The sequence below is a fragment of the Thamnophis sirtalis genome, unplaced genomic scaffold, assembly GCF_051295495.1.
Source record: "Thamnophis sirtalis isolate CommonGarterSnake01/CBP01778 unplaced genomic scaffold, rThaSir2_p1.2 scaffold_4, whole genome shotgun sequence".
NCBI lineage: Eukaryota > Metazoa > Chordata > Lepidosauria > Squamata > Natricidae > Thamnophis > Thamnophis sirtalis.
The window spans coordinates 119445794-119464733 of record NW_028261384.1 but is presented as its reverse complement, the minus strand read 5'-3'; the positions used below and the strand labels follow the sequence as shown (position 1 = coordinate 119464733).

Genomic DNA, 18940 nt, shown 5'->3' with positions numbered 1-18940 from the left:
TTGTGAGCCGCCCAGAGTCCCAAGGTAGTGGGCGGCATACAAATCTTATTAAAGTAAAGTAAATGTATTGCCTCTGGTATTGGATTTAATAGAAAATAGTCCACCACCACCATCACCCCTCTCCCCCCCCCTCTCTCTCTCTCACACACACATACACACACACACAAACACCTACCTATGGATTTTGGCTCCTGGTGACTTATATGGATGCATACACACAATTTTCTTGGTATGATATGAAGGTAGCATTTTGGCTTCCCAATACAGCTTGAACATTAGTAATTGAGTAACTTTATCCTTCATGAAGCCACAAAATTCACTATCACATTTTGTTTATCTACACTTTTTTTAAAACCTTTTACCATTAGGCTCTATTGGCTCATCCTAGGTCTACTGAGAATTGAGAAAATCCTTATCTCCCTTTTCAACACAGAACCTTATATTATACACTTCATTTTCTCCATATTTGCCTCTTTTTTTGCCTAAACTAAAAAAAAAACTCATCATTTTAATATTTTAAATTAAAAGACCTTTATGACTTGTGGTCTTCAACTCCCAGAATTCCTGAGCCAGCATGGATGGCTCAGGAATTCTGGGAGATGAAGTCCACGTGCCTTAAAAGGGCCATTGTTCTCCACCCACTTTAGAAGTAACTTGAGGCAATAGAATAGCACTTAAACTTATATATCACTTTACAGTGCTTTAGAGCCCTCTCTAAGTGGTTTGTTTACAGAGCCGTCTTCCGCCCTACATTAAAGCAGCAGTTGAGTTGTGAATTCAGAATTTTTACTCTGATACATATCACAGGTCATTAGCTCATATTGAACCCCGTGAAGTATCTTAATGAAAACTCAAAAAAAGGACGAAAGACAAAATATACACATTTTAAATCAGGAATCTGGAGAAAGTTTTTATGAATTGCAAGGGATCAACTGGTTCTGGATGGAATAAGGGTTGAAATGACAATGCTGTGGAAACATTAAAATGCTTCTAGAAAAACGTGGAGCATTGACAAATCGGGAGAATGAAAAATGTCAGAAAAATTATGACTATGATATAGGGACAGGATCTAAGTGATAACCGGAAAGAGGTCTTATTGGGTGTGAGACTTTATCCAGGAGTAGAGTCTGACTCAGTGGTATCTCTAGAGCACACTGCTCTTTGACCTGAACTATCAACCGTTATACGGGAATATCAGCAAACGTGGCATTTCACTCATATGATGAAAAATGCCAGTATAAAACCTTCCAAGAGTCTATTTATGTCTATATTATCTTCTTTAACCACTTATTGTACTGACAATCTCTCTCACACCAGGACGGATTACTTGGCTCAGTAGGTTTGTTGTTGTTGTTGTTGTTGTTGTTTTGGTCAAAAATTGCTGGGTATTAACAGAAGTGGACTTCAGCTTTCCTATTTAACAGGTGGCAGCATTAGCCACAAATAGTCACACTGTCTGTCTGTCTTCAGAGCAGGATACATCTTGATTTGTGCTATGATTACACAAGCCTTCCTGAGAAAGCTTCATAGACCAGACAAGAAGATGAGAAAATTAAAAGTTTTTCGCGTTGTGGCTTGTCGGGCAGGAGAGCGCCCCTCCCGACTGCTAAGGAGGAGAAGGAGGAGGCAATCATCCTGCCCGACAGCTCCGGCTGGCACCAGTTGGCATCTAAGCTCTCTGATCAGGAATTGCAGGACCGCCCCCCCCTCTCTCTTTCTCTCCTTTGCCGTCGCCAGTTGAGACTTAAACCAAGGTCTGAAGATAGTTAAAGTTAGTCGACGCCGCCGACTGAGAGGAAGACGATACCCACCTCGTCTGCCCGCTTGCGCCCTGCCCGTTCGCGCTCGTATTGCTCCAAGAGCCGAAGTCGGTCATCGCGCAGCCGCTCCAGAGCCTGGTCGCGGTCTTTCACCTGCCCGCAAGCCGCCTGCAGGGCCTCCAGGACGGAAACCACCTGCGGCAGCAGCCCAGAGACAGCGGTAGGGCCATGGGCGCCCACCAGCCGCTCCAGTTCCCCGTACAAACCCCCGGCCATCACGGACACCAGCTCCTCGTAAGGCGCCGGGGTGGCATCCCCGTCTTCCCCGAAGGTCTCCTCGAGGTCACCCATGGCGAAATGCTCTAACCACTGCACTATCCAGTCTGGCACTGGGGACACAGGAGGTGCCTGGGCTCCTTGACTCTCCTGCTCCGATTTCCCGGATTCCTCTAAATTAGGGGAAGCCCCTTCAATCTCCTGCCTACCTCCCCCCCCAAAAAAGCAGGCTACTTATACGATTGTTCCCCCGCTTTCTCCCCCGAGGAAGCAAGGGGTCGTAGCCTAGGACTCGATTCCCAGTTTCCCTCCAGATCCAAGATACTATCCCCCTTGCTATAGGCAACTCTATATTCTGCCCCCTAGATCCATTCCCTTTCACTCCCTGGCTTCCACTTTCCGGAGCTCTCACCACTAGGCAAAACTGTCTCTGGGGATCCAGAGGGTCTTTCCCTCTCCTCCTGTCCAATCCCCCTTCTGGCTCTTCCCCCGCCCCCCCGCCGGCCCCTGGCCTGAACTTCTGATTCGCTTCCCTCCAGCGGCGGTCCCTGCGATCCAAAACTTCAAGTCACTTTCCAAGAAGAAAAGAGGGGCGGGCCCAGAAGCTCACAAGTCTACCAGTAGCGGGCGAGGAAAGCCCTAAGGCTGGCCAATGGCGCGCCCGCCTGCGGCCTGGTGGCCAATAGGACGCACGGAGGTGGGAGTGCTCCGGAGAAGGGCCGGCAAAAGGGGAAGATAGTATGTGTGAAGGTTCTGGCATCATATGATTCTTGGTCATGTGACCTGGAAAATCTGTCTGGGTGGAGAAGGGTGGAGAATTGCCGTGTGAGTCCCTGTTGACATGGGACGTGGGGTGGGGGGAGAATGGGGGTTTCAGGTGTGGGCACCGTCTTGGATAATATTAATACTGGGTTTTCCCAGTGGTGAATAATACGAGCTTGGTTTGAAACTCCCTGTTGCTTTACAAGTAGATTACCCTACTATTTAAAGATTTGGCTGCGTTGCTTTTGAGCCGCCCATTTTCCCAGCACGTGCATAAGTCTGTAGACTAGAGCAGAGTTTCCCAACTCTGGCAATTTTAAGCTGAGTTGGACTTCCAACTCCCAGGATTCCGCAGCTGGGGAATTCTCGGAGTTGAAATCCACCCACTTTAAAATTGTCCAAGTAGCGGAACACTGGTCTAAAGGTTTTCTTGGGTTGATTGCACAATATACGTTTTCATTTTTATATAGAAGATGTTAAATTTGTTTTGTTTTGCTTTGAGACGGACAGTCTTTTAGAATGCAATTTTATGTACATTACCCAACAATAAATTCCACTAAATCTATGAAAATTACTTTATTAGTACATATAGAACTGTACCTAGCTTCATTAAACAGGTACTCTTATATTTAAATTTCCTTATGCTTTTAGTTTTTGGTGGTTCTATACTCTGCTACATCCACGTTTGATAGCAGCTAAGGGTAAGAAGCAGAGTGTTCTTGGTGATAGAACTGAGGTTCTGCTGTCTTTTGCACAATATCATGCAGAATATTGTTAACATTGTAAAATACTTAACTTTCTGTATCTTTTAGTATTGTCTCTGTGATGCTCTTTGTATGGCTGCTTAATTATAGAGCAATTATTGTTTTTTATTTTGTCTTGTTGCATTTTTAGAAATATTGCATGCCATTTTGATAAAAAACAGAATAAAGGACATAAAATGATAGGTAGGTGGGTGGGTGGGTGGATGGATGGATGGATGGATGTATAGATAGATATAAAGTAGAGATAATTTAGACATGTTTTAACACATCTAATTGGGTTTGGATGTTGTCAGTTAAAGACATACAACCTAAAGTTATACAGGATCTTATCATAAATAAAGAAAATCTTAGCATCTTTACTCAGAAATCATTTCCATAGCCATCTTTGGTAAAAAGGAATAACTACTATTAAATAATTTTCTTTCTGGCAGTAGCAAAGTAATCATCTTATACCAGCTTTCCCTAATCTGTCTGTTCACAGATGTGTTAAGACTACAAATTCCAAGGAATGAGAATTTGAAGTGTTGTACTCTGTGCACATCTGGTGGCTATGAGGTCAGAGTAGGTGATCATATATCGTATGTAGTGATAAACTGGAATGTCTCGAGTTGCCTCTTTCTGAAATCTTCTAATCTTCACTCTGGATCCATTTTATGCCCAAGATTAGAATTTGGTTGTAGTTTCCATTTCTACCACTGAATTTCCCAAGTGATGCCTTACCTCTGGTGTGTGAAAGAAATAAGACTTCCATACCCTGCTGCCTTTCTGTAAATAGATGACAAGAATGAAATAATTATTCTAGCACTATGTCCTAAAGATAATATTAAAGACACCGTGTCCTAAAGATAATATTAAAGATATTGGCCTGCCTACCTTTTGAGAGATTGAATAATGTCACAAGAGATAAAGAAAAACCAAAATACAGTCTTGCAGGACCTACAATATATTGTTGTCCAGTGTATAATAAAATAGTGCTCCCCAACCTTTGTGGCTGGGCAGCCTGGCTGGGGGTGGGGGAGAGGGGAACTGAACCGCAAGAGTGGTGGGCTGGGGTACACACACATGTACACATAGCTCGATTAGTTGAGCTGTGCTACAAATGCGTCCTGCCTGCCTGCCACTCCTGTGAGTCAAGCTGCATTCATGTGTGCCTGCCACTCGTTTGCACAGCCCAATTGCAAATAGGCCACGGCTCAGTAGTGGGACGTGGCCCAAGGGTTGGGGACCTCTGCAATAGAAAACAGCCAGATCCTTGCTAAAATATAAAAGCCAAAAGACTGCAAGTTGGCTTTGATGTGCTAATTTTTCCTTAGGCTCAATAGATTTGAAAAAAAATGTACATACATCGTCATACATCATACATCATCTACATAAAAAAACCCTCCCTTTTTATGACCCTGTAATCCACGGCTGTCAAACTTGCGGCATCGCATTGCCATCATGTGACATTTCACAACCTTTTTCCTCTTTGCAGAGCTAGGGTGGGCATGGCCTGTGCGTGACGCATCCAGCCCACAGACTGCCAGTTTGACCGACCTATTATAAATCCCGTAATTCAGGGCAAATGGATGGAGCTGAGCATTTACTGACTGGATGCCCTTCCTGACACCACACGAAGTTTGCAGCAGATTTTTTTTCTTTGCATCCTATGAGAGAAACATCTGCCCCGCTATCTAGGATTGAACTCAATCTTCTGAGTGGGAGAAGCATCTTCATCACTAGGCCACCACACCATTCACAATATATCATACACATAAAAAACAGAAATATGTGCCCTCACTGAGCTTGTGCAGAGATATAAATAATTTTTGAATTAAGCACAAAGATCAAAAAATTAAAATTCACACCGCTTCTGCCTAAAAGCTTTATCTGCTTTGTAGAGATAATGTAAATCCCAAAGGAAAATCCTCTTTCTCTCTCCTCCCCCCCACCCTTTGCAGGCAAGGATCTGAAGGCAATTCCAGACATTTATCTGAGATTTGGAAGATAATTCACCCCTGTGAAAAATGTCACTTTTTTTTTCAGTGCTGATGTAACTTTGAATGGTCACTAAATGAACTGTTGTAAGTTGAGGACCACCTGTATTTTTCCCAACTCAGACATAGCAGCTTCTTCCTCGATTTTCTAAGAACTCTCCTGACATTTTCCTTTGCTATATAGGGTAAATGGCATGCTCCCTCCAGTGCTAATTTTGCTCCAGGAAAATTTATATATTCCCAGTCTGGATTGCCAGGAGTCTATATGTGAAGGAAGGCTGGCATCTCAACTATATGTTTAGAAATTATTTTGAGAAAATAAATGACTGTCAATGAAATATTTTAAAAACAAAAATCTTTGTTATGTGTGTATAGTGTAGAGTGATTCCTTCCACATCTTTTCCCTCTTCCTCAGACCTTTCTTTTTCTGTTAGGCCCACTTATCTCTTAAAAGGACCAACTCGACAGATAAGGTTTGCGGAAATTTTAGCTCTTTGAAAGAATATTTGATTAAAGTCTGAGAGAAAAGGATGAGAACTTTCATGTTGCACAAGCACTTTCATTAGGCAGGGATGAAAAAAAAAGCAGCTAATTCCAGCCCAATATATATATATATATATATATTTAAAAGGAACGTCAGTGTTTATTTAAAATGCAAATAGTTTTATTTCCTGTAGGGGCATAACCAAAAAGCTTTTTCTACTTCACAAAGCTGTATAGATCAAAGCATATCATTCTGGACTAGGTTGCCTAATGCTTGTTTAAGGGGACCTCTGAATCTCAGCTCTTTCATCAACTGCTGACTACAAAGGTTGAGCTCAGAGATTCCCAAAAGTAGCAGTATTGCTATTATCCCAAGTGCAACTCCCAAATACCCTTGGCAAATTAGGAATAAAGAAAATTGTGATGGCCGGATCTTGGTGTGAAGTCAAACATCGGTATCACATCTCGCTGGATCTTTGCACTATCAGCATTGGGCAGCTTCTTCAGATGATCCTTTGATCATAAGTAACTCTGTTCTTCAATCTCATATGATCTCTCGATGGATCAAATATTTAATTTTATGCTTAAAACTTGAATAGCCTCCTTTCATTCAATTTCCAAACAGTTGGAAATGAAAAATTAGTTCAACTAGATAAGCAAAGTTGAGAGTTGACCACTATTTAGAGCAGGAATAAGATGTCCAGGAAGGGTGGCTCAGTGGCTAAGACGCCGAGTTTGTCGATCAAAAAGGTCAGCATGTTGGCGGTTTGAGTTCCTAGTGCCGCGTAACCGAGTGAGCTCCCGTTACTAGTCCCAACGTCTTCCGACCTAGCAGTTTGAAAGTAAAAATGCAAGTAGAAAAATAAAAACCACTTTTGGTGGGAAGGTAGCAATGTTCCGTGTGCCTTCAGCATTTAGTCATGCCAGCCACATGACTACAGAGACGTCTTCAGACAGCGCTGGCTCTTCGACTTTGAAACAGAGATGAGTACTGCCCCCTAGAGTCAGGAATGACTAACACAAATGTGTGAGGGGAACCATTACCTTTAAGATGTCAGACACCTCCAAATGTTTTGGAATCCCATCAGCTTCATTCAAGAAAGCCATAGGCAAAGAATTGTGGGAAATGAAATCTAAAATACCCGGCAAACTCCAGATTATCTCCTATTGATTTAGATGCAACATATGATGAGGGATAATGGGATAATGCCTTACTTCTAGCGCAAAGTCTATCCTGGCTATATTGCTCAGAGAAAGGAGTGGAGAGTTCCTTTTCATTGTCTTGCCTTATATCCTCTTGCCTGATGAAGGATTTGGGGGCTTAAAGGTTACGCACCCTCCTTTGTTATTTTGATTGCGTAATAAAACTATCAACTATGGAGTTTGAATTTCCCATGAATCAATCAGACAACACAAGTTCTTTTATTCCCATATCCAAATTGTTGGCTTTTTTCCGTCATTGATTTTGAATAGGGCAGGATCATTAGTAAAAACAGAGGTTTATGATCTATCAATGACTAACCAGTTTATTACTCCATAAGGTTTCATGGATCAGAGTCCATCCCATGGTTTTTTTTACAATGCAGTTCAAATTGCTTAGCATGTTACATATTGGTAACTCCCATTTACTTCTGAATTTTCCATTTAGGATTTTACAATGAATCTTTTTAGTCACCCAGAGAAAGCAAAACAGCATAATTTCCAGGGTGGAAAGGTGATTCTCTTTTCCTATTGCAAGTGATAGTAAAGAAAGGTAAAGACATTTCCAGGTTATTAGCTGACTAGAGGGTACAGTTCGGCTCATGCTTCAGAATATGTAGTCCATGAAAATGGCCAATTCCCACCACAGCAAGTTTTGAGGGGTCCTTGGTGCTTTCTGCTCACTAACGCTGTTGCCTAGTTTGGGTAATGAAACGTCTGCAAGAAAACAACCAAGCTCAGAGGGTATAAAGGACCCCTCATTTCAACCCTGAGCTACAAATATTCTCCCCTATTAGTACAGCAAGTTTCGTAATGTATTAACTGAATGAATGGGAGGCCAAAGAAATAGACACTACAGGTTGAATCACATTTATTTAGAAGTGTTTTAGAAGTGGAGAATTTCGTTTTTAGTCAATAAATTTTGAATGTATTGAATCTGTAAGGGACTGGAGGATAAATATATATAAAGAATGGCTCCTGGAATTGGTTAGGTCTAGTTTAGTGAAGGACTAGTGGAGACATGATAGCAGTGTTCCAATATCTGAGGGGTTTCCACGAAGAAGAGGGGTTCAGGCTATTCTCCAAAGCGCCTGAGGGCAGGACAAGAAGCAATGGGTGGAAACTAATCAAGGAGAGAAGCAACTTAGAACTGAGGAGAAATTTCCTGACAGTTAGAACAATTAACCAGTGGAACAGAAGTTGCCTCCAGAAGTTGTGAATGCTCCAAGCACTGGATGATTTTAAGAAGAGATCGAACAACAAACAATCTGAAATGGTATAGGGTTTCATGCCTGAGCAAGGGGTTGGACAAGAAGACCTCCAAGGTCCCTTCCAACTTTGTTACTCTATATCAGGGTTGTCAAACTCGATTTCACTGAGGGCCACAGCAGGGTTGCGTTTTACCCTGGGTGTCACTCATTGGTGGCCCAAGCACTCTGCCAGCGAAAATGGGTTCCCGAGCTCCATTATGGCTGCGACGGCCTCCTGCAACCCTCTGCCAGCAAAAATGGAGCTTTGGAGGGCTGCACACAGTCCTCCTGAGCTCCGTTTTCTCTGGCAGAGGCGCTGTGGGCCAGTCCTTTGCTGTTTCCAGAGCGGCCCCGGGGGCCAGATCTAAGCACCCTGCAGACCAGATCTGGCCCTCAGGCCTCGAGTTTGACACCCCTGCTCTTAATATTCTATGAACTAAGCCTAATAATGATAACTTTGCAAAAGTGGACTTCAACATGCACTGCTGCACCTCATCTGGCTCTTCACTGACTCCTAACCTTCTCAAATTATCTTCCTCTTTCCTTATACTTGGTTTGGCTGTCAGGTGAGTGCGTGCACAGATCCACAGGAAGCAGGCCTGAAAATCTTCAGTGGGTGAGATTCCTTTTATGGACAGCTCAGTGTATTGAGAAGGGGTGAAAACCGAGCATCCGAAGAGAGTGTCGCTAGGAAAGGTGGAGGGTGGGGGATTTTAGAAAAGAAAATAAATAGCCGGAGGCTTCCTGCTTTCTGCAAGGAAGTTATTTGAACCAAAGATAGTGATTATCCAGGACTCTCCCAACTGTGTGAGAAGGCAGATTTGGAGGTGGGTGGGAGGGGGACGGGGGCTTAGGACCTAGGAACCAGGCCTTTTGAGTTCCTTGGGGGAAATTTGAAGGAAGATGGTGAGCAAATGGGAGCTTAACCAGATTTCTTAGCTCTGAGGGTAGAGGAGGGTTAATGAAACTATTGGTCCCTCCCTTTCTGAAACTGGTTGGGCCACTTTCTAGATGCTGGGCACTCCTTCTTTCCACTCCCAGCCTGAGTAGTTTGCCTTTCCCGCTGTTCTTTTTCTGCCTCCTCTACTTCCTTTCTTTCAGCTGGGTTTGGTTGTAAATCTGCATTACTGGCTTATGAAGGACCATCCTTTGCAGTTGCCAATTGCCATTGCAACGTGTTCTTTGGGAGCCTCATCCCCCCCCCCTTCAGAAGGGCTCCCCAACTCCTTTCAAGTAAGTACACCCCACTCAGCAGCTCCAGTCTCATGGTCTCCTCGGGATTGAGCCGTTGCCGGCTGGCCCTGGCATTTGCAGTGTTTATGGACGCTGCGGGCACGGGGGCACTGCTGACTGGCATCTTTGCTAGACTGAGGCTGCGAGGCCGAGACTTTGGGGATCTATTCATCTACTCGGGCGCGGTGCTGGTGTTCCTGAGCCTCTTAGGTTGGATTACGTGGTACACGGGCAATATTGAGATAGCCCCTGAAGAGCTGGCAAGGGATTATCACGCCAAGAAAGGCAAGCTGGCACGGCTGGCTAGGAAGATCTCACGGACCTGGTCGCGACGCCAAGGCGGTGGGTTGGCCATGAGGACCATTCCAAGCAGCCGAGAGGCAGCTTAGAGGTAACATATGCTCTCTTTTCCTTACAGATCACATCAGGTTTTCATAGTAGACCAACCAATTCCTCTCTAAACGTATGTTTCAGGTGCATCTGAACACCTGGCTTTTACTCCTTTTTTTTTTTTCAAAAATTCTGTGCTGATTTCTGCACAGCAACTTCCATATGAAACCGTCTTATAGCATGGTGCCTTGGGTTAATGTATAGTTCATTAGGAATCTTTTTAATTTTTTAAAATTCAAGTTTATTGGAAGATAAAATACAAGTAGAAACAAAAACTCAGAAGATTAAAAAGAGCCGCAGAAAGAAGTGAAAAAGGAAGAAAAAAGTAGCATCTTTTCAGTGCAATGGAATAAAAAAAAAAAGTTACAGTCCCAACCTTTTGCCATTTCTGTAACAACAAGGTAATTTTAATTTGTCAAAATCTAAAATTAGACTTTCATTTTTTTTTCAGCTTCAAATACAAAATCCAGTAATTGCTTCCAAATGGAAACAAAATTAGATAAATTCTCTTTAATTAGAACAGTCTGTGTCAATTCTACTTTCTTTACCATCCCTTGTTCTATTGTGGAGTTGTTTGCAAATTGAAGGTCATGATTAGCCCAGCTCCCATTCCTGTAATATAAACAGGTGCAGCTTTTGTAATTAGACTAATTTTCTTCTGGGCATTATTTTTATCTAGTTTATCATGTATATTAAGCAGCATTAAAAAGAATTACCTCAACTGATTTTGTACAATGCATAAATAAGGATTGCAATTTACCTTAGTGATTGTAAATGTAAATTTACAAGTAGCCCTCGACTTACAACAACTTCTTTAGTGACTCTTCAGAGTTACAACAGCACTGAAAAAAATGTGAGTTATAGCCATATTTCACAGGACCATTGCAGCTTCCCCAAGGTCAGTGATCAGAATTCAGATCCTTGGCAACTAACTCACATCACGGGGTCAAGTGATCGCCTTTTGCAACCTTCTGACAAGCAAAGTCAATGGGGAAGACTGATTCGCTTAATATTCATAGCACTAACTTAACAACTGCAGTGATTTACTCAACAACTTCAGCAAGAAATGTTGTAAAATGGGACAAAATTCACTTAATAAATGTCTTGCTTAACAAGAGAAATTTGTGATCAAAAGTTAAAGTACCTGTAGTAGGGTGTCATACACAATTTTCTCTCCTTGCATGATTTGCTGTTGTTCTCCATCACCTTCACAACATCTACTCTATCACAGATTTCCAATTCATGCCAGCATTGCTATGAAAGAGCTGGTTTCCATTAATATAAATAAAACTGGACTGTGGATCTGACTGTATGAAATTTGTTTCTTTGTCTTTCCCTGTACTTCTATAATTTCCATATTCTTTCACTCTACCATGGTATTATCCTAGTTCTCATTCATATATTATGCGGATATATGGATATATATTATGTGGAAGACATTCTCCTTGTCCTTATCCTGCAGATAATGGTAACTACAGCCCAATACATCTACAAGCCATCATGCCTGGGAAAGGTTGGGTTTATAGAGACTGGGGAGGACCTCTGCCTTCAACATCTACTGCATATGAAAGGTCAATGAAAATAATACCATCTCAAGTTGAGCTTGATTATGGTTGACTTCAAAGATGTGGCTAGGAGCTGTGGTGGCATGGTGGTTAGAATGCTGTACGGCAGGCTACTTCTGTTGCCTGCCCTGCAATTTGGCAATTCGAATCCCACCAGGCTCAAGGTTGACTCAGCCTTCCATCCTTCCGAGGTGGGTAAAATGAGGACCCAGATTGTTGGGGGCAATTCACTGATTCTGTTAACTGCTTAGAGAGGGTTGTAAAAGCATTGTGAAGCAGTGTATAAGTGCTATTGCTATTCCATTGGGTTGATTGTGCAGACTGGATTATAGTCTTGGGTTGTCATCCAGATGCTAGCCAGATCTGAACCAGCTTATCTTTTCCAAGGTCATCCAGGATCAACTAGATGACAACCAAATATATGACAATAAACATATAATTGGAAAGAATCTATCCAGCTTTCAGTCAGTACAATTCTTCTCAATGTGCTAATTAAGGTTGGCTTCCTGTTTTTCATGCAAAGGTAGTTTTTCAATGAACACAACACAGCAATGAATATTGGCACAGCAATCTCTGCCAATGAGTGTATGCCAAGAACAAATATCTTGTTGACTTTTCTCCAACCTGCTGTTATGAAGAACTGGGTAGTGCCCACTGGTGTGATACCGTACTGGAAAAGGAAAAGGGCATCGATTGAATAACGGATTTAAATAAGCAAACATTTGCACAATTCATCATATGTCAAAAAACAAACTTAAAAACAATGTCTATATAACTTGAGTTCACACAACACGTGATGTTGGTTTGCTAACCAAAGGGTATTAAATTATTATGTGATTTGGTTGATTTTGGTGAAAGGGTGTAGAATCTCCTGCTTGGGTGGGAGGTTTGACAAGATGACCTAAAAGGTCCCTTCCAATTTTGTTATTCAATTATTTTGCTGGAATATTTTATATAAATATAGCCCCTAATAGAATGCATCATATAACTGACTTAGTTTGTTGAAAGATAGCTACTCTCGCATATTTTTAATGTTGTTGTTCATTATATACTAGACTTAGACAGGTATTAATCAAGCCAACAGAGGATTATGCTTTCTGAAGAAAACTCATGGCCAGTTTTTTTCAGCTATTATGTAATAGTAAGACATACCATATCAGGACAACAATAATCGAGATGATCTCTAGGTGGCAGCAAAGAGCAACCGTTTTCTCTATTTCTCTGCTCATCTATTGGTCATCTGGAATTTTTATAACCCGGATATGGTACTATAGATTTTTTTTCATTTAGCAACCACAATTGGAACTGGCAAATTGGTCATTAAGCGAAGTGGTGACTAAGTGAAATGCAACTATGCTTAATGGCTTTATTTCAGCTTTCCTTTGCTTTAGAGACACGTGAAGGTTGTAAATGTGAGTACAGGTAGTCCTCTACTTACGACCACAGCTGAGCCCAAAATTTCAGTTGTTAAGTGAGACATTTGTTAAGTGAGTTTTGCCCCATTTTATGACTTTTCTTGACTCACTTGTTAAGTGAACCACTGCAGTTGATAAGTTAGTAATCTGGTTGTTAATCTGGCTTCCCCGTTGAGTTTGCTTGTCAGAAGGTTGCAAAAGGTGATCACATGACCTTGGGACATAGCAATGGTCATAAATGTGAAAAGTTGCCAAGCACCTGAATTTTGATGACACAATCATGCGGCTACTGCAACGGTCGTAACTGAAAAATGGTCATGTCATTTTTTTCAGTGCCATTGTAACTTTAAACGGTCACTAAATGAACTGTTACAAGTCAAGGACTACCTGCACTTGTCATAAAATTACTTTTTCACCTTCTTGGTAGCTGCGAATGGACAATAATTGAGGCAGTACTACGTAAGGATTACTTGTAATCTTTTACCTGTAAAAATAAAATGAAATAAATAAAATAAAATAGAATAAAATACTAACTCTAAATTCAAAATGAAATAAAATACTAACCAATTGGCAATGGCTACCAACTGACTGAATAGATGAATCTCATATCAACAAGATCGTAATGTGTGTTTATGTGGGTGTTTGTGAATGGGGTGTTGATATTTACATATACATATACTATAGATACATATCCATATAGATTATATAGGTAAAGGTAAAGGTGTTCCTCACACATATGCACTAAGTCATTCCTGACTCTAGAGGGCGGTGCTCGTCTCCGTTTCAAAGCTGAAGAGCCAGTGCTCTCTGAGCTTGGTTGTTTACTTGCAGACATTTCATTACCCAACTAGGTAACATCATCATGAAGTGTAGTGGTGGGTTCAATTTTTTTTAGAACCTCTTCTGTAGGTGTGATCTGCTTTGTGGGAGTGGCTTGCCATGTGACTGGGTAGGAGTGGCTTGCCAGCCATGTGATTGGGTGGGCGTGGCCAACTTGTAAAATGTGGTGAAACACACTTAACAACGCACTTGCTTAGTAACCAAAATGTTGGCTCAGAAACTCTGGCATTTGAAGCATGCAAGTCTTAAAGCTGTCAAGTTACAAGACCCTTGCACCCCTAACCCTTTAGAAAAAAACTCCCCAAGGGGGTTCAAACCTGACAGCTTTAAGACTTGTGGATTTCAACTCCCAGAATTCCTCCTCCAGTCATGTTGGCTCAGCAACTCTGGCATTGAAGTGTGCAAGTCTTAAAGCTGTCAAGTTACAAGACCCTTGCACCCCTAACCCTTTAGAAAAGCCTCAGAGTGTTCAAACTTGACAGCTTTAAGACTTGTGGACTTCAACTCCCAGAATTCCTCCTCTCGCTCTTCGTCTTGATGATGTGTAAACAGGCGAGGGGAGGGAGCTGAAACCAGTTCTAAACGGTACTGTAGATTTGTGGAACCTCTTCTATAGAAGAGGTTAGAACTGGCAGGAACCCACCCCTGATGAAGGCTAATGAAACGTCTGAAAGAAAACAACCAAGCTCAGAGAACACTAAAGACCCCACAGTTCGACTCTGAGCTACCAATATTCTCGAGGTCATGTGATCTCCTTTTGTGACCTTCCTGACAAGCAATGTCAGTGGGGGAAGCCAGATTCAATTAACCACTGTGTCATTACTTCTCTTTGACCTCATATACACATAACATAAACTCTGTGGAATGTACTGTATCTACCATGTCCTCGTTCTTTTTATGGGCAATCCATGGTAAAAAGCAGGTGGGGAGGAAATGAAGGCATAGAAAGTAAGAGCTGTTCTCACAGTGGAAGTGAGAATAAAACCGTGGACTTCCTGTTCCATAGTTCATATGCTAGAGGTTCAACTGGCCACAGCTGCAGTAAACAATCCACCTCATTTTAAGATGCAAGGGAGGCCAATATCTTTCATCCTTGCAAATGCAGTTCAAATCACATACTATACAGGTAGTCTTTGACTTACCACCACAATTGAACCCCAAATTTAAATGTTGCTAAGTGAGATGGTTGTTAGGTGAGTTTTGCCCCGTTTAACAACCTTTCTTGCCATCATTGTTAAGTGAATCATTGCAGTTGTTAAGGTAGTGACACAGTGGTTAATTGAATCTGGCTTCCCCCACTGACGTTGCTTGTCAGGAAGGTCACAAAAGGAGATCACATGACCTCGGGAGATTGCGACCATCATAAATATGAGTCAGTTGCCATGTGTCTGAATTTTGATCATGCGACCATGAGGATGCTGCAGTGGTCCTAAGTTGAAAAAAACTAGTCATATGTCCCTTTTTTCAGTGCTGTTGTGATCCAACTGGTCAGTAAATGAGCTGTTGTAAGTTGAGGACTACCTGTCATCGAGAAAGCGGGGAACAATTGTGGATGAACTTCTTCATGGCTTCTTAAACCAAGTCAGTTCTTTGCCTTCCCTTGAAACAATGGACCTATCTCAGACTCTCAGATTTTATTTTATTTTCTAGGCGTCCTCCTGGACTGGAGAAATTATATCAGAGGGGGCATTCAGCCGGTTTGGATTGGTTCGGCCAAACCGGTAGCACCAAACTGGGTGGCCGCCCACCCTCCCTGGCTCCAAAACTTTCTATGTAGCTTTGTTTTTGACATTGCATGCATGCATGCAAAGCACATGCATGGAAGGCTGCATGCATGTGCGGAAGGTGTGTGCACAATGCGAGCATGCATACATGCAATCACAGTTGTGAACTGGTGGTAAACCTAAGTGAATCCCACTGCTGTCCTATATGATTAAGCAGTCTCTTTCCTGCAATGGCCTAGAAGCTGCTTTTAGAGCTCAGTCCTCCCTGTTATTACTTCCCCCGCTGACCGCTTTTGTTTACCTTTTAGCACCCTCATTAAACTTTTAACGCCACATATGTGGAGACAGGCCACAGATATCATTTTTCATGTGTGGGTGAAACTGGAGACCTCCTCCTGTTGCTCTGCCTTGAACGGCCTGTGCTTGCAAACACAGCCTCCTTTGCTACAGGGGTCCACAACCCCACAACTGGGCCACGGCCTATTCGAAATGGAACCGGGCAAGCAGCTGGGCAGCGCATGTGCAGCTTGACTTGTGCGAGCCGTGGGCTGGTTCCCTTCTTCCCAACACTGTTGGGCCGCCTTGCCGAAAAGATTGGGACCACTGATCTACATCATCAGTTGAATACAGTACAACCATTAGCTAGTCTATTACACATTAGACTTTAACAGTTTGGGAAGGCCAACCTTAAAGAGTTTTCCCTGCCTGGCCAAATGACCTCCCCAGAGGCTACTAAAGACCTTTTATTGTAAATTCTGGTGACTGTGTGCATTCTCTCTCCCTCCCTCTCTCTCCCTCCCTCCCTTCCCCTCCCTCCCCCTGCCCTCCCTCTCCTCCCTCCCCCCTCACCCCCTCCCTCTCCTATTCCTTCACCCCTCTCCCTCCCCTCTCCCTCCTTCTCCCCCTTCCCCCTCTCCCCACTCGCTCCCCATCTCCCTCCCTCCCTTCCTCTCTCCCTATCTCTCCCCCTCCCTCTCCCTCTCCTCTTCCTTCCGTCCCCCCTCTCTCTCACACACACTACTGGATGTCGGGCACTTGGCAACCAGCCTTCATTCATGGCCAGTTGTAGTGTTCCCTGGTCACAAAAGACTGTGTTTTGTCTCCTGTGTTTTGCTGGTTTGGCATTTATTTACGATTTCTAACGAAAATGGTGATTGCAAAAAGCAGGCTTACTTAACAATAGCTGTGTTCACCTAACAGCCACGGTGTTCACTCAAAAAGGTAAAAAGGGGGGGGGGGAAGGTGCAAAAAAATTAGTCACAGTCACATGGCGACCTACTTAACGACTGCCACAACTGACAAATGTAATTCTGGGCTTAATTACAGTTGTTAGTTGAGGAGTATCGGTAATTTCTAACATTTCCAGCATTTCCGGAACAAAATCATTTATCTAGACATAACGATATGTTATATGACCTGAATTCTGGGTCTTTTCCATTCTTTCCACGAGAAACTGCAGTGAGAATCTTCTGAGGAAAATTTACCCCTTAAATAGATCATCTCTTTCCTCCTGATCTGTCTTAAGCTGCAGGGATTGAAAATTATTGACTCTTTCCTCTCTTATCCCAGCCTACTCATTATTCCCTTTAGTATGGTAGATGAATATTTGTAACGAGCTTGTGATTTTGTGTGCTCTTACCTGCAGGATGGATTGAGCTGGACAACATTCTTCTAAAACTGGACCTCACTGACAAAAGCATGTGACTCTTCATTCAATACCCTGGAACTCCTGCCCATATTCACATAGTATCTTGTGATATTATTGCTGTACAGTACTGGATGAATTTTGCTTTTTTTTCTGTTTCTAAATGTATAAACATATATAGAGAGAGTGTATATATTTTTTTTCAGAAGCAGGTGTGGTATTATTATAACTTTTCCTTTTCCTAGTGTAGGAAGTTAAAACCCATCCCTCTGCTAGAAAACTGAAATATCCTGGGAAATGTTAAGAAGGCAGAATATTATATTTTTCTGGATGTGAAAAGGGAGAAACATGTTTTTAAAGGCAGGGTAGCTCCCTGCAGCTTCCTGCCCTCCCCCTTTTGTCAGTGAGCCATTGGCAACTTGGAACTCAAAACACAGCCTAGAGCAGTGATGGCAAACCTTTTTTGGCTCACGCGCCATAAGTGGGGGGAGCGCAGGGGGGGTCGTGTGCGGGTGTGCCGCACCCATAATGCAATGCGTGACACACACACCCCAGTGTGCATGCGTGCACTACAGGCGCTCCCCCCCATTTTTTGCATGCTTTTTTTTGCCCTCCCCAGGCTCCAGAGGCTTTATAGGAGCCTGGGGAGGGCGAAAACAGCCCCCCGCCCCCCGGAAGCCCTCTGGAGGCTTCAGGGACCTTCAGGTGGCTTCCCTGAAGCCTCCAAAGCAGTCAAAATGACCCTCCGAGCAAACCGGAAGTCTGTTCCCGAACTTCCGGTTTGCCTGTAGGGATGTTTTTTTGCACTCCGGAGGCTTCAGGGAAGCTCATGAAGCCTCCAGAGGGCCTCCGGGGGGGGGGAGGCTCTTTTCGCCCTCCCCAGGCTTCTATAAAGCCCCAGGAGCCTGGGGAGGGCGAAAAATGGCTTTAAAAAAGGGTGAACTCAGCTGGCCAATGGGCGCATGTGCGCTGGCCAGTTGACAGGGCAGCGCCTCATGTTCCCTGACAAATGGCTCCACGTGCCACCTGTGGCATGCGTGCCATAGCTTCGCCATCACTGGCCTAGAGAGTTTCCGCTGCATGGCACCATGGGAGTCTGACAACCAATCAGAATACATTTCTTACTCAGGAACAAGAAACAGAGAGAGAGGGCCGAACAGAGTATAAAAACCCAGCAAGCCCCTTCTTCTCTCTTTTCTTCTTTACCCAATATCTTGAAGCATGTGATCACCTTTTCTGTTCAGGGCTGAAGCCATGTGGTCCTGTCCACCATTAAACTTTCCAAGCAGCCTCCATGTTTCCAGTGTCTTTTTCCCCACTTGGATCTGAACCCAGAAGAACATTTATTCCAACAATTTAGCACCCAAAGATGGAACTCCAAGCTAACCTAACTAATGGATATGGCCCATGTAAGCCTCCCTTGCCGGCACAGACCCCATTGAGTCTGCGGGTGGATTTTTCCTGGACCTTAACCATTTGGAGCTAGATTTTAAAGGGGTTTTGAGTTTGAGCTCAAAGGCTCCTTGGAAAGAAGGTGAATACCTCTAAATTTTAATTCTCTAAAATTTAATTTTAAAGCATGGCAAAGTGTGGGAAATGTGTTTATACCTGCATGTGTGTGAGTGATGGGATCCTTCTCCCAATCACAGCTGGATCT

General features: G+C 43.1%; 2 protein-coding genes across 3 annotated transcripts in view; one reads left to right on the top strand and one right to left on the bottom strand.

The window, feature by feature from the left end:
- The window catches only part of LOC106538476 (C-Jun-amino-terminal kinase-interacting protein 4), a 33858-nt gene extending 31319 nt beyond the window's left edge, over positions 1-2539 (bottom strand). Inside the window, exon 1 of one of the 2 annotated variants that reach the window (XM_087713919.1) lies at positions 1812-2539. In XM_087713919.1, the coding sequence (XP_087570045.1) occupies positions 1812-2111 (300 nt within the window). In that variant the 5' untranslated portion in view covers positions 2112-2539. The remainder of the gene's footprint in view (positions 1-1811) is intronic. The other variant, XM_087713920.1, reaches the window with a different exon arrangement.
- A 6975-nt stretch (positions 2540-9514) lies between these two features.
- On the top strand, positions 9515-17884 carry TMEM238 (transmembrane protein 238). The gene is made up of 2 exons (XM_087713918.1): positions 9515-10095; positions 17284-17884. The coding sequence occupies exon 1, from the start codon at positions 9737-9739 to the stop codon at positions 10091-10093; it is 357 nt and encodes a 118-aa protein (XP_087570044.1). The 5' UTR covers positions 9515-9736; the 3' UTR covers positions 10094-10095; positions 17284-17884.
- Positions 17885-18940: the final 1056 nt, after the last annotated feature.